Raw genomic sequence first — 14,098 nt, 5'->3', positions numbered from 1 at the left:
TAGCCTAGGATCATAGTTGTAAAGTACGTCATACATATTTGTGATTATACTGTTCGTGTGAAAATGGAAGAAAAAATACATTGTTTTACATGTGAAAAGGGTTGAAGTGAAAGTGATATCCTTAAAGTTAAGGAGAGAGGATTGAAAACTCTAAAACAACCGAGTATTCGCTCTAAATTAGGTAAAGACAATAAATTACATCAATTTCACGAATTGAATTCAGTTATTGTGCAGATCAAGTGTCAGAAATTGTATATGGATGAAAAAAGGATCGTTGCCGCCATAGAAGCAAATACAGGTGAGAGATTATTTACTTTTGTAGTTTAAAAGAATTTTTAGTCTTTCTTACTAAAATAACTGACGCTATAAATGATAAAACATTATGATGTTTTGGACGTAATGGAAAATTTTTATTTCTGGTACAGGAGAATCAAGTGGAATAGTTCGGAGGTTGAATGTACCATCTTTTCATCGGAAGAATACGTATCTACTTTACACGCAGGATGTGTTCGAGAAATTTTTATTGAAAAAAGTAAGAAAAAGAACTTAGGCGAATGTAATTCCATCGGACTGATCCAAAGTCTTACTACTAATGATAAGATTATCAAGATTTCAAGGGAAAGGCAGGCCTCATTCAGTGGAAAGATCGTTTCACGCATCAAAAATACTAATCTGATTGCAGCGGAGGATATGGTGTATGATTACTCATTATTCTAGTAGTGTGCGACAATATATTTTTCCGAATGCATTGATTCTTCATGTCTCTCTTGAGTAGATCTATTCCGTGATCTATTGTAATAAATGTACTCTTGTGGTGTTTAATGTAATTTATTTACGGTAAATACTTTATAAATGTGGAGGACGCTTTTGTCTTTATTTGTCTGCTTCTAGGCGTCACCGCTAGGTGGCGTATAAGCTCGATCGTGATATCTTCTCTTTTTTTTTTTTTTTTTAAAACAATATAAATGGTTTGTAGTATAAGAATACGGATACAATTTTTAAGTAATATAATCTTTAAGATAGCCGGGTCGGATAATTCCACGTCCACTACGAGTAGTTGCTCGAGGCGATGGAGGGTGTTGTTTCGATGCTTCGGGATTTGCTGCAATCTCAGTAGGAAGCTGTTGTTCTACTTCACGAGTTTCGCCGAAGGTGTTCTCGTTTTCGCGATTCGTCTCTTCATTGTGAGGGAGTTCGTCGAAATAGTCTGAAGAATGTTTGACTCTAAAGTTTCCGTTTTGGTCTCGATTGAGGTACTTTCTGTTTCGCGTTAGAATTGTTCCAGACTCTTTCATAACTTCGTACGCGCGCAGTTTGTCGCTTTTATGAATAACTAATCCGGGTTTACAAGTCTTGTCTTTATTCTGTATTCTTACAGTTTAGCCTGTCGATAGTTCTGGGAGATTTCGTGATCGTTTATCGTGGAAGTATTTTTGTGATGTTTGTTTTTCGACTAGCTTGGCTCTGATCGGTTCGTTTTCGGGACGTCGATGCTCTAAGAAATCAGGTAGCACTCCACGTACGTTTCTGTTAAACATTAATCTATTGGGAGACTCGATACAATTGGAGATCCGTTTGTTACGGAGCTCCAGCAACGCTAAATACGGATCCTTTCTATCCTCTTTCGCTTTTTTCACCATTTTTTTCACCGTTTGTACAAAACGTTCGACTAGCCCGTTACTTCTCGGATAAGTAGGGCTCGACGTTGTGTGTTCAAAACCCCAAGCTTTAGCAAATTCCTTGAATTTGTGGCTACTAAACTGCGGTCCGTTGTCGGATCTGACTATCTTTGGTATTCCGTGTCTCGCGAACAGAGATTTTATCATTACTATCGTCGTTTCGCTCGATTCATTTGTCAGTAATCCTATCTCTACATATTTAGAATAATAATCGACCATTATTAGGTACGGTTGTCCTTGCAAATAGAATAAGTCGACGGCTATTTTCTCCCAGACATTACTCGGTACGTCGCTCGAAATTAATGTTTCATTCTGGTGACTTTTTTGGAATTTTTGGCAAACTGCACAATCCATGATCGTGTCTTGAATTTGTTTGTTCATTCCCGGCCAGAAAACGATATCGCGAGCTCTGCTCTTAGTCTTTTCGATGCCCATGTGATTGTAGTGTAGCTTGCTGAGGACTTCTTTACGCATTCGACTAGGTACTACTACACAGTTATTCTTGAATACTAACCCATCTGACTCGAAAAGTTCTGGATGGTAAGTGTGGTACGGCTTGGCAATCTTAGGTACGTCTTTGATTTCTTTCGGCCAAGTCGTTCGGATCAGTTTAATTACTGTTTGTAACTCGTTATCACTTTCAGTTTCAGCTATGAACTCTAGCTTTTTCTTGTCGCTCATGCTTTCGGACAACACAATATTCAAGATGGGCGTGATTATCATCGTCGTCGTTCGTCTTTGTCAAATGCGCGCGCGAAAGGCTGTCTGCGATTAACAAATCTTTGCCGGGTTTGTAGGTGATCTCGGCATCGTACGGTTGTAACCGCAAACGTATTTTTTGGAGCCTCACAGGAATGTCTGCTATCGGTTTTTTCGAGATGGGTACCAGAGGCTTATGATCGCTGTCTACAAATATAGGCTTTCCTATTATATATTGGCGAAATCGCTCACACCCATACACAATCACGTACATTTCTTTTTCGATTTGTGCCCAGGCTTTTTGGCACGTCGTGAATGCTTTTGAAGCATAAGCTATCGGTAGGTTATTTTGCAAGAGGACTGCTCCTACTCCTGTTCCACTCGCGTCTACGCTCAGCTTGCAATCGGCATTTGTGTCATAATACTGTAACACGGGATTGCTTGTTAGTCTCTCTTTGATCTTTTTAAACGCGACTTCGTGTTCTTCTACCCAATGAAATTCCACTCCTTTTTTTATCAGTTCTCTGAGTGGGGCTGTTACGTCAGATAAATTCGGGATGAATTTGGCTACGTATGTTATCATGCCTAACAATCTTTCGACCCCTTTTGTGTCAGTCGGTTTCTTCATTTCCGTGACGGCTTGAATTCTATCAGCATCTATTCTGATACCTTGGTTTGTGAAAACGTGACCCAAAAACTTTACGTCACTTTTACCGATTTTACATTCCCCGAGATTGAACTTGACTCCGTTTTCACGAGCTTTCGTGAAAACTTGCTGCAAGATTTTGTTATGCTCTTCTTTGTTTTGTGCCCAGATTATAATGTCATCGATATAAACTTCGACATTCGGAACGTCACTAAAAATCTGTTTGTAAAGTCTGTGGAAGATCTCGGGAGCCGTTTTAATACCGTAAGACATGCGTAGAAAGCAATATCTACCAAAAGGTGTTTGGAAAGTGGTAAGTTTTGAACTCGCTTTCGATAACTCAACCTGCCAAAAGCCTTGGACGCGTCTAGAACCGTAAAAACCTTCGCGTTTGTCATCTTTGAAGCTATTTCTTCCAAAGTTGGTAATTTGTAATGTTCTCTAAGCAGGCACGAGTTCAGGTACTGGGGGTCTAAGCAAACTCGAAGCGAATTATCCGGTTTTTTCACAAGTACAACCGGATTCTCGAACTCTGTTGGCTCGTCTATTCGTCTAATAATTTTGTCCCGTTCCATGCTCTCAAGTTCAGATCGATAAGCCTCTAATACTTTGAAAGGTACCTTCCTGCAAGGTTCGATGTTCCCTACATATCCTGACTTCATTTTGAAATCGTAAACGTACCTGAGTTTGCCGATGCCTTCGAACAGGTCTTTATTTTCCTGAATTAAACCCTTTGTTCCCTGAGCCTTATTTAAACTTATGTTCGCTACTCGGGTTAACAGGTTCAACTTTATGATGATCGGTAACCCCATGAGCGGTGTCGTTTTTCGCCATCAACTACGTAGATTACAAGATTTTCTTTTTTACCTTTAACTTCGCATGCCAATTCTACTTTACCTACGACCGTGAGTTTAGATCCGTCGAAGTGTGACAATTTTTGGTCGGTAGCTTCGAACTGTTTTTTCGGACCAACTTTCCGATACTCGTTTAATCCGATTACATTTGCTCCGGCACCCGTGTCTAATTTGAACGATATTGCTTTCCCGGTTTCATCGAATACTATTTTCTCGTACCAATCCGAAGTTACGCGATCATTACCTGCTACATTTCCTAAGAAAATTGTATCTGAATCTTCGGTTACCGCGTCTATCTTTTGACGGCTTCGACATACCTGCGCGAAGTGATTGTACCCATTGCACGCTTTACATTGTTTATTGAAGGCTGGACATCTATTCGCTTGATGTCGATACCCGCATCGTTTACAGGACGATTGATTCTGCTGCTGCTGATTTGGCTGTCCGTTGTTCTGCTGCTGCGTATAGTTTTGTTGTCGTCTGGGTGGCTGGCCTTCGCTGCTACTCTGCTCTTGGTACTGCTGCTGTTGTCTCTGCTGCCCTCTGCCTCTGTTGCCACGCGGCTGGTTGCATCCTCTGCTGGACGGTTGCTGTTTTTCTTTTTGTTTTGTTTGGACGACATCTATTTTCTCGGTCGTTTGTAATGTTTCAATTCGCTGATTGGCTAGCTCGGCTGCTCTATACAACTGCGTACACCTGTCGAAAGTCAGGTTTTCTTCTCGGAGGAGCCGATCCTTTAGTTGTGTGTTTCTTATGCCACTGATGATGCGATCTTTGATCAGGCTATCTTTCAAGGCCCCAAACGAACAATCTTGACTCAACTTTTTCAGGTCCGTCAAGAAATCCTCGAACGATTCATCCGGTTTTTGGTTTCGCTGGAAAAACACATGTCGACACACACTTTCATTCTTTTTTGGCACACAAAAGTTTTCGAATGCTTCCACGACTTTGTCGTAGTTCTTCGCGTCCGCTACACTGAGCTCGAAGGTGTCGTATTTTTCACTTCAGCGGCTTTGTTATTCGATTCCGTGGCTAGCAGGTATATACCGAACTTTTTGAACCACTTTTTCCAGTTTTCTCAAATATTCCCACTAAATGAGAGAGGTTCTGGCGGCTTCAGGTTGAGCGAGTGCTGTGCCATGTTTCCTTCGTTACTTTCTCTTCCAGCAAGTGCTTCGTCGACTGAGCGATTCTCGTCCGTCGATTCTTCTAGGGTTACCGTGACGTCTGAGGCGTCTTCGAAATCACTAGTAGTGTCGAGTCCAGACTGCGCCATGTAATAAATGTACTCTTGTGGTGTTTAATGTACTTTATTTACGGTAAATACTTTATAAATGTGGAGGACGCTTTTGTCGTGTTCGGCCTGCAGCCATCTTTATTTGTCTGCTTCTAGGCGTCACCGTTAGGTGGCGTATAAGCTCGGTCGTGACATCTATCTTTACCGCACATTGACAATTAATTGCACACATGATTCTATAAATAATTGCATCAATTCTCAATTTACAGCTAGATACCATGCCTCGTGTATGAAGACATTTTTCGCCCGTCTTCCTGCAGAACATGAGAAGGGCTAATCTAAAGATAAGGACGTCGTCGCTGTAATCAATCGCATTTCATTGCAGATAGCAGAATGTTGACAGGAATGCTAGTTTTCGTTGAAAGAAATATTAGCAGGCTATGAAGGTAATATTTCGACGCAAGAAACAATAATGAGTAAGCTGGAAAAAAAATGGTGAAGAAGTAGTAGAGATACGCCGGTTCTGGACCACAAAATGGCGGCGTACCGACAGCGTATCCCGATCCCTTACCGACAGTCGGTATGTTACCACCGCGATGGTAAGCCTTATCCACGATATTGTTACAGGCTGAAGCGTTAACATAGATGGCGCCACCAGTATTTTCACCCGATATTACCGACAGACAGTTTGACAATGAATTATTTGTTTAGTCGGATGAGCAGCCATTTTGATTTTTGCTTAGTCAGATGAGGGGTCATTCCGATTATTGCTTAGTCGGATGAGCGGCAATTTTGAATTTCTTTATCGTCAGACAGTTTGATAATGGGATTTTCTGCTTGGTGGGATGAGCAGCCATTTTGATTTTTTCACCGTCGGATGAGCAGACATTACACATTTTTTTGTTGTTAGATGGTAAACATTTTGCCGACGAAATTGTCATCTCCGATCTTACCGACAGTTTGGTGTTACCGGGTGTTACCGCAGGTTCGTCGTATGTGGCGCCCCCTCCATCGCATTATCAATCAATCGATATTCCATCGATCGACTCTGCGTGATGTTTCCAATGCTCGCCGCAAGATGGCAACTTTTTTATTCATATATCGTATGGTTGGGGGTGAACGTTTCAGAAAATAACGGTCGGATGTTTTGAATAGATCGTCAAATTTTTCTCATGAAATGCAGGTCGAGATCTATGGAATGGGATGTTTTTATTGGGTGGACGTGGTAGTGGCGGTGAAATAAATCGTTTCAAATTAGCTGTTGAATGCTTTTGAATATATCTTGAAATTTTTTCCGACGAAACACCGGGTGGTATTGTCATTCTTCTCACAAAATGCGTGTCGAGACTTGTCCGATGGAAAATTGTAGTGGGGGTGGGTGGTATATAAAACGTGAGCCTATTCCGATAGTCACACTGTTCTCATCGCCTCGTCGCGTCGTGAACTGCTCTTACTTGTGAAGAAAATAAACTCTGATTGAAACGCAATGGATGTAGCAAAAGTTAACCGCGTCAGCCACCTGGAGAATCTGCCAACCAAGAAGATGTCGGAACTCGAAATTGGGGGTGTGTATGACGTCACCGGGTTACGACTGGTCAAAACAAAATTCGGGGTACGTGTTCTGGCGACGATCGATGGAGAATACAACGTTTTCTTACCACCATGAATCGCAAGGGTTCTACAAGAAGATTCCGGTCAGCTGACTGAATTGTGTAACATGGCCGGGGAAAATTGTCTGCAAATGAAATACCTTGGTGGAGAATTCAACAAGTTTGAATTTTTATGCAGTTATGTGCCGTAAATGAACTATGCGATCCCCTCTACTTCTACAAAATTCATTCGCGAGGGGATAAAAGCGGGTGTGCTGGAGATGGAATAGTCAGTCTTCCACATACCATCCGTCAGTATATAATAGAGCGCAACATTCCCACTCCTCAACATGGCGATGATCCTAGACGTGTAAAGTTTTATAGGCCATAACATGAAGTTTGTACCCCAGGAAGTCGCAGTGGTCAACGTAAACGGGCAGGGTCTGGATTACATCATTTTCAGGCCGCCCTATGTTTTGGCAAGCTTACCACTAGAATGTAGAGCTACCAATGTATGGTTGACTCACAATCACCGAGGAACATCATGGAAATCGGCCAACAAATCTCACGAGGATGTGACGAAGATCGTGAGAAAAATGGTTGGAAATGCGTGCTACGTATACGTCAAAGGGGCGGAGAAGAAAGCATGGGTGACGGTGATCGTCGATGGTACAACGAGGGTTATCAATATGGAAGATTTGCACATCATACCCCCTGCACTGGAAAAATTGAGGTATATGGAAGCGGCACCGTGGCATGACTTGAACCATGGATACTCTCCAGCGAATAACCTCCAGCAAGCAGCAGCGCCAGCCTCAATTTGGTATGATGACAACCCTGAATACATCCCGGCATACAACTGCGCCTTTGAAAATTTGCAGCGACTAAGAAGTTGGTATTCGAAGGAGTGTACCAGCTCCCTCGAGAAATCCTTCCGTCTGTAAAAAGAATTGGACGGTTTAAGGGCAATGATGTCCGAGGATATAGCTTTTTTACCAAAAGAATTCATCTGCGCGTTCGCATCAAACTCCATCAATGATGCATGGTGTTACGTTCCAGCCGGTATCCACGGCGGCACTCTCTCTGCGCCCTACCTGACCAGCGTGCAGTTACCATAAGAGAGCCTTACGTGCTCTTACCGATAGTCTAGATTAATACCAACACATATAGTTACCATCATAACGTCCAAATTCTTATATCGATAGTTCTCATACGCTAGATTAACCGTTATTTCATCAGTCAAATTCATAACATATATGGTATATATATTTTTTCCCATTTAACCGTTATACCTTTCAACATTAGCTTTCACATAAAACCTTTGATTTACGATCTCAACCGCAATAACCCAAAGTAATAAACACCTGCAATGGTTAAGATAATCGAGTAAACGAAACACCGGAAACATGGGAAGAGAAATCATGGATAGCTCACAGAGAAAGAAACCCTAATTCTCAGAATTCAGGATAACGCCTTCATTTTAATGACGATAAGACCAATTGGGTGTATAGCCTTTTTCGAATACATTCTTGTACTTGCTGATTCGAACTCGATCGCCTACACTGAATTTCCGCGCCCGATCACTTCGTTTGATTTGCCGAGGCTTGTACACGCTACGATACAGCTGTTTTTCATTCTCCGTGCTAACATCCACCGGTTTCATCCGAATCGTGCGATGTTTGGTGTTATTGTAGGACTCCATTAAATCATCCAAAATATTAATCCACTCGTACGATCCTTGGAGAGTAAACCGCTTCCACATTTTATTTTTCAATGTTCGATTAAAACGTTCGCATATCGACGCCTTTAAGTTGTTAAATGTCGAATACAAGTTGATACTGTGATGCTTCACGAGGGCTTTGAATTCGCTGTTGTAAAATTCTTTGCCTTGATCAACGTGCAGATGTGTAGGTATACGGCTCTGGATCAGTACAGATTTCATGGCAGCAGTAACATCTTTCCCACTCTTGGACTTTGTCGGCACCGCCCACGCGTACTTGGAAAATATATCGATGATTGTTAGTAGGTATTTGTATCCCTTGTTGCACGAGCTGGATGCGGTCATATCGACGAGATCAGCTTGCCAGGTCTCATCCAGTCCGCGTACATTTACGAATCGGCGGGGATACTTGCGTCGAGCCTGTCAGTGAAGTTCGGCTGCTATTACAGTCTTTATTGTTCCCAACTCTTCACCTTTCAATTTTTCGAATTGTCGTCCAACCACTCTGGTTCCTCAATCGATACTAATTCCCTGCTGGTCTGTCCCAGCGTCGGTGTTGCTTGCTCCCCAATTTGTTTGATGCGACTCAAAGCGTTTTCTACGATTTTGTTATTTATGCGTAGCTGTTTCAACTCCTTGTTGTGATTATGCGCGAAACTCTCAAAATTTGATTGAAAAGTATCCACAATATCCACAGCCATAGATCGTAAAACGGTATTGAGAACTTTTAGGGAAACGGCGTCGTTATCCATCTGCGGATCAGCGATATTACACAATTGTTTGCTGTCTATATCGTACTGATTGTCGTTGGTGGTTTTGAATCCGACACCCGGAGGCCCTCGAATAAATTTTTTACCACCACCACGCTCCGAGTGTCGTCCGAATATGTCTATGCTCATCACTGGACGGTCACTGAACAAATGATGATTTTATGTTTACACGCCGCTAATAAAAGATTCCGGCGTCGCGCAACTCTTCAATAATGGAGACTATTTCGTTGGAATGGATGGTATTGCCTGCAGCCTGTGACGCCATAAGCAGCCGGAGGCGATCTACAATTTCATTTGGATCATCCCAGTAGACGTAATCTACATCTTGCCCCTCCTTTTGCGCAATCTTATAGCCAGGTAAGCCTTTACCTGATTTTTTCGGCGAGCCAACGTGTTGTGCAATGAAATTTCTATACTTTGCGCTTTTTAAATCATCTCGAAGGCTTCCATCGGCTTGGTAACGTTTTCGATGAGCATTTGTCGTCGCTACAATTTTTATATAATTATTCTTATCCACATCATCTAAAATCGATGCATCGGGTGATTTTCAAACAGTAATTCGAGTAATCCAGGTGTTCTCTCATAACTTTTATCCCCCACATTGACCAGATTATCAGTGAAATTGATCGGCGTATCACCAATCATCATATAGTTTGTCAACTTTCGAACACCGTATGTGGTATCCAAATCCCTCTTTTTACTTGAGCTGAACATTTTCAAATATTGCACCGTGGAATTCGTTGTTTTCTTCACCGGTGTACTTGTAGTAGAAATTTCAACAAACTCCAGTGCTTTATCATTCGCATCCATGAAATTCCCCTCATCTATATCCTCATCCTCCTCATCATCATCATCATCCCCGGTACTCTCGTCATCTTTTTCTTCCTCTTTTTTCATTGTCAAATCCGGTAGTTACGTTTTAATTTCATTTTTAATATGCTGCTGTCTTGAGGTATCAACCAATTCTTGCAACGGTGTTACTAAAGGCTTGAATACCTCGCCCATAACCTGTTCGGTCGTGTCCTTGTCCAGCTCGAGCATCGTATGCTTCCGCCGTATGACATCGGATGCTTTCGATATTTCACTCAATGTATCGCTCTGCTTACGAATCTTGGCACTCTCCATGTTGCCGGCTCGATTGTTGCAACGAAACTGTGCAAGTTTATGTTAGTTTATGCTTATAAAGCAGTCAAACCCCTTCCAATTTCGTCCCCATTGATTTCGCTATCCTTGTTAATTACTGTAAAACTGTAATTGTCATCATTTTAGCATGCCGAGCACAAGTCTTTAAAGTGCTGATACGTCATGTCTGTGTTCACATGATCATTGTAGATGTGTTTCAGATTTATATCATCCTGTCGAAATAGCACCAATAAGTTTGCGTTGTCACGCACTAGGTATTTTGGAATGCGCGCATACGTTTGACTTAGATAAAAGCTATCGATATCGCGATGCCTGCCCATGCTGAAGTATGCTCTGATATTATCTTGTTTTTCACAGGCCACATCGTCGAAAATCATAACAGAGTTGGGGCGAGCATCTTCCGGTTTTACAACCTCATCGTTCTCACGAAACGGGAAGTAACCCACTCCCTGCACGGGTTCTAGTAGCTTTTGCAAAAATTGATACTTTGGCTGGATGAGAGATTTCGAATAAACGTAGACATTTTCGAATTGCAATCCATTGCCGTGGGTGATGAGTGCGAGAAGAGAGTTAGTTTTACCACAATTGGATGGCCCGTAAAAAATTGCTCTCACGGTATTTGGCAGCAATTATCCATGTCGTTTTTCTATCTTCCTCTTACCACGTCGAACCATTTTATCGAAATTCGCGACCCCGATATCGGGCTGATCTTGAAATCTCATGATGCTTCGTTAGCATGACAACGAGAACTAAGATGACGGTATATAAATTCCTCCTTTTATAGAAGTCACGTTAGTTGTTGCCCGAATATGAGGACGTGCACACGGAAGAAACGCGGTGGTGGTTTGTTAAATAAAATTATCAATCATCTCCCAGTTGAATTGCATGTGCCAGGGTATCAGTACTGCGGACCTGGAACGAAATTGGTCAAGAGGTTGGCTCGTGGAGATTTGGGGATCAATCCGCTGGATGCTGCATGTAAAGACCACGACATTGCATACGCAAAGAATCGCGATATCGCAGCGAGAAATCTTGCCGACAAAGAGCTCGCTGAGAAGGCGTGGAATCGCGTCTTGGCCAAGGACGCTAGTGTGGGTGAAAAGGCTGTAGCCTGGGGAGTCACCAACACCATGAAAGCTAAATCTAAACTCGGAATGGATTTAGCTGCGAAGCGGTTGAAACTTGAAGCGGCTGCGAAGAAGAAATCTAGAACAGGCGGGAAGAGTAAACAGCAGAAGAGAACAGTGAATCTTACAATTAAATCCATCATCACAGCGGCAAAGGTCGCCATGCGACCGGGTTATAAAGCCGTCGAGTCGGCGTTAGCGGGTGCTCGTGCGGCTGCGCGTGGGACTGGGAAGAATGTACGTATGCCACGCGTTATAACTGTGCCTGATAAAATTGACGGCATCCTGCCGTTTCTCATTCCAATTCTAGCCGGATTAAGCGCTACTGGGGCTCTTGCTGGTGGTGCTGCGGGTATAGCTAAAGCTGTCAACAAAGCTAGTGTCAACAAACATCAGTTGAAAGAGGCCAAACGGCACAATACAACAATGGAGGCGATTGCTTTGGGCAAGGGTTTATACCTGCTACCCTACCGCAGCGGAATGGGTCTGTACTTACGTCCGGCAAAAAACTAATAAAGCTACCACATCGAGCTCTCACCAACATTGTTTTACGCAACTATGCTAAAAATATGAAAATTTCACATTTTTGTGGCGTTTTCATGCGGAATGATCTGCCGAAATCAGGACCAAAAATGCGAGAATCTGCAATTATTAATCTTGACGATAAAAACGGTCCAGGGACACATTGGGTTGCATGCAAGAAAAATGGTGACCATGTTGTGTATTTCGATAGTTTCGGTGATTTGAAACCGCCTAAGTACTTGATGAGGTATCTCGGCGTTGGTAGCGTTGAATACAATCATAAGAGGTATCAGGAATGTGATACTGTGATTTGCGGCCACTTGTGTCTCAAATTTCTCAGCGAACAACTCTAAAAAGACAAGTGTTACATGAGCAAGCATTAGTCATGTCGGAATCGTTGACGTTAACACTGTCAGGCACATCCTCTGTGCTGGAGGCTCAATATTGCCCCCCAATCGAGTTATCACCGGAGAAGAACTATGTTCTCGGACTCGTCGAGTTTCTGACATTCAATTCAATACCCAATATTCATGAGAGGTGTAATAAGTTTTACCTGAAACGAGCGGACAACAGCAGAGAGAGCATCACGATACCCGCGGGAAGCTATGAAATTGAGGATATTGAAAATTTTCTGCGTAAGGAGCTACCCTCCGACATCACCCTTAGTCTGAAAGCTAACGACAACGAGCTGAACAGTGAAGTCACGTGCAATCATGTGGTAGACTTTAAGCCCAAAGATTCCATCGGCCGATTATTGGGATTTAATTTACGTTACTCATAAATCTGAATTACCCGTAGCCATACTGAAGGTTGATACTTTACGCGTTGAGTGTAGCATAACCACAGGGCCGTACATAAACGAGCGTCGAGCTCACACGATTCACGAATTTTTCCCAACCGTTTCATCGGGATATAAGATTGTCGAAGTGCCTGCCAGCGTCATTTACCTGCCAATCGCCGTACAGTCGATACGTCATTTACAGCTGAGAATAGTCGATCAAGACGACGAGCTGATTAATTTTTGCGTCGAAACGATTACTGTACGTTTACACGTGAAATCACTCGAATAATGGGAATCGTCTTTGAGATGAGAAAGTTGGGCAAAAGTTATAAAACTCAAATATCATGGTCAAAAATCATCACTCGCCCGACACCTTTGACAACGTTTACACCGCCTACGAGACTGACACCTCTGAACGTTCGGTTTCTCCGGAGCTTGGGTCTTCGATTACGTGGAAATTTTGGAACATAAGAATTCGTGTTCGCTGCATCCTGTGTGTGTTACCATGGAAGAAATAATAAGAATACAGAAACCTGTGGTATTCGACGAATCGGTTGCGCACTCTGAGATTCATGCTCATCAGCCGTTTGCATCATCCACCTTCCAGAACAACGATGAAATCCATATTGTTGTTCAACATCAAGACTTGTGTCTACTGCCCAGTAAAAGCTCTCTACATATTTATGGAAAAATCACAAAGGATGATGGTGTGGCTGCGGTGACGGTTACGAAATTGATCAATATGGCCGTTTGCCATTTGTTTGAGGAAGTTCGCTATGAGTTGAACGGTGTAGAGATTGATCGGAATAAAAATGTTGGCATCACCAGCACTATGAAGGGTTATGTATCCTTGAGTCCAGGCCAGCAATATAGTCTGGAGAATACCGGGTGGTTGAGTGGGTATAAGGAACTAACCGATGCCGCTGGAAATTTCGATGTTGTTTTACCGTTAAATTATGTGCTAGGCTTCGCCGAGGATTGTTGTCGAGTTGTTGTTAATGCTAAACATGAGTTAATTCTCACACGTTCCAACACTGATTTGAATGCCGTGATTCAGGCCTCGCTCACAGAAAACTTTAAAATCACCCTAAATAAAATCGAGTGGTTGTTGCCCTACATCAAACTGGCCGATAAACCGAAAATCCAGCTACTCAACTACATCGCCAAGGATCCGGCCATATCCATGAGTTTTCGTTCTTGGGAAACGTACGTGTATCCGATGCTCCCATCAACGACGTGACATGTGTGGGCGGTCAAGACATCGACGTAGCTTGAGAAGCCGAGATATGTCGTTCTGGGATTTCAAACTGCAAGGAGAAACGAGCCGCTGA

General features: G+C 42.6%; 1 protein-coding gene across 1 annotated transcript; it reads right to left on the bottom strand.

Annotated features, from left to right (window-relative positions):
* Positions 1-1,379: 1,379 nt before the first annotated feature.
* LOC107218787 (uncharacterized protein K02A2.6-like) lies at positions 1,380-5,154 on the bottom strand. Its single transcript, XM_046736898.1, has 6 exons — positions 5,017-5,154; positions 3,892-4,753; positions 3,706-3,790; positions 3,370-3,648; positions 2,456-3,256; positions 1,380-2,361 (listed from the first exon to the last, which is right to left on the bottom strand). The coding sequence occupies exons 1-6, from the start codon at positions 5,152-5,154 to the stop codon at positions 1,380-1,382; spliced, it is 3,147 nt and encodes a 1,048-aa protein (XP_046592854.1).
* Between the last annotated feature and the right edge of the window lie 8,944 nt (positions 5,155-14,098).

The sequence above is a fragment of the Neodiprion lecontei genome, chromosome 4, assembly GCF_021901455.1.
Source record: "Neodiprion lecontei isolate iyNeoLeco1 chromosome 4, iyNeoLeco1.1, whole genome shotgun sequence".
NCBI classification, from domain to species: Eukaryota; Metazoa; Arthropoda; class Insecta; order Hymenoptera; family Diprionidae; genus Neodiprion; species Neodiprion lecontei.
Note: the sequence above shows the minus strand (reverse complement) of the source record. Positions and strands in the feature narration are given on the sequence as shown.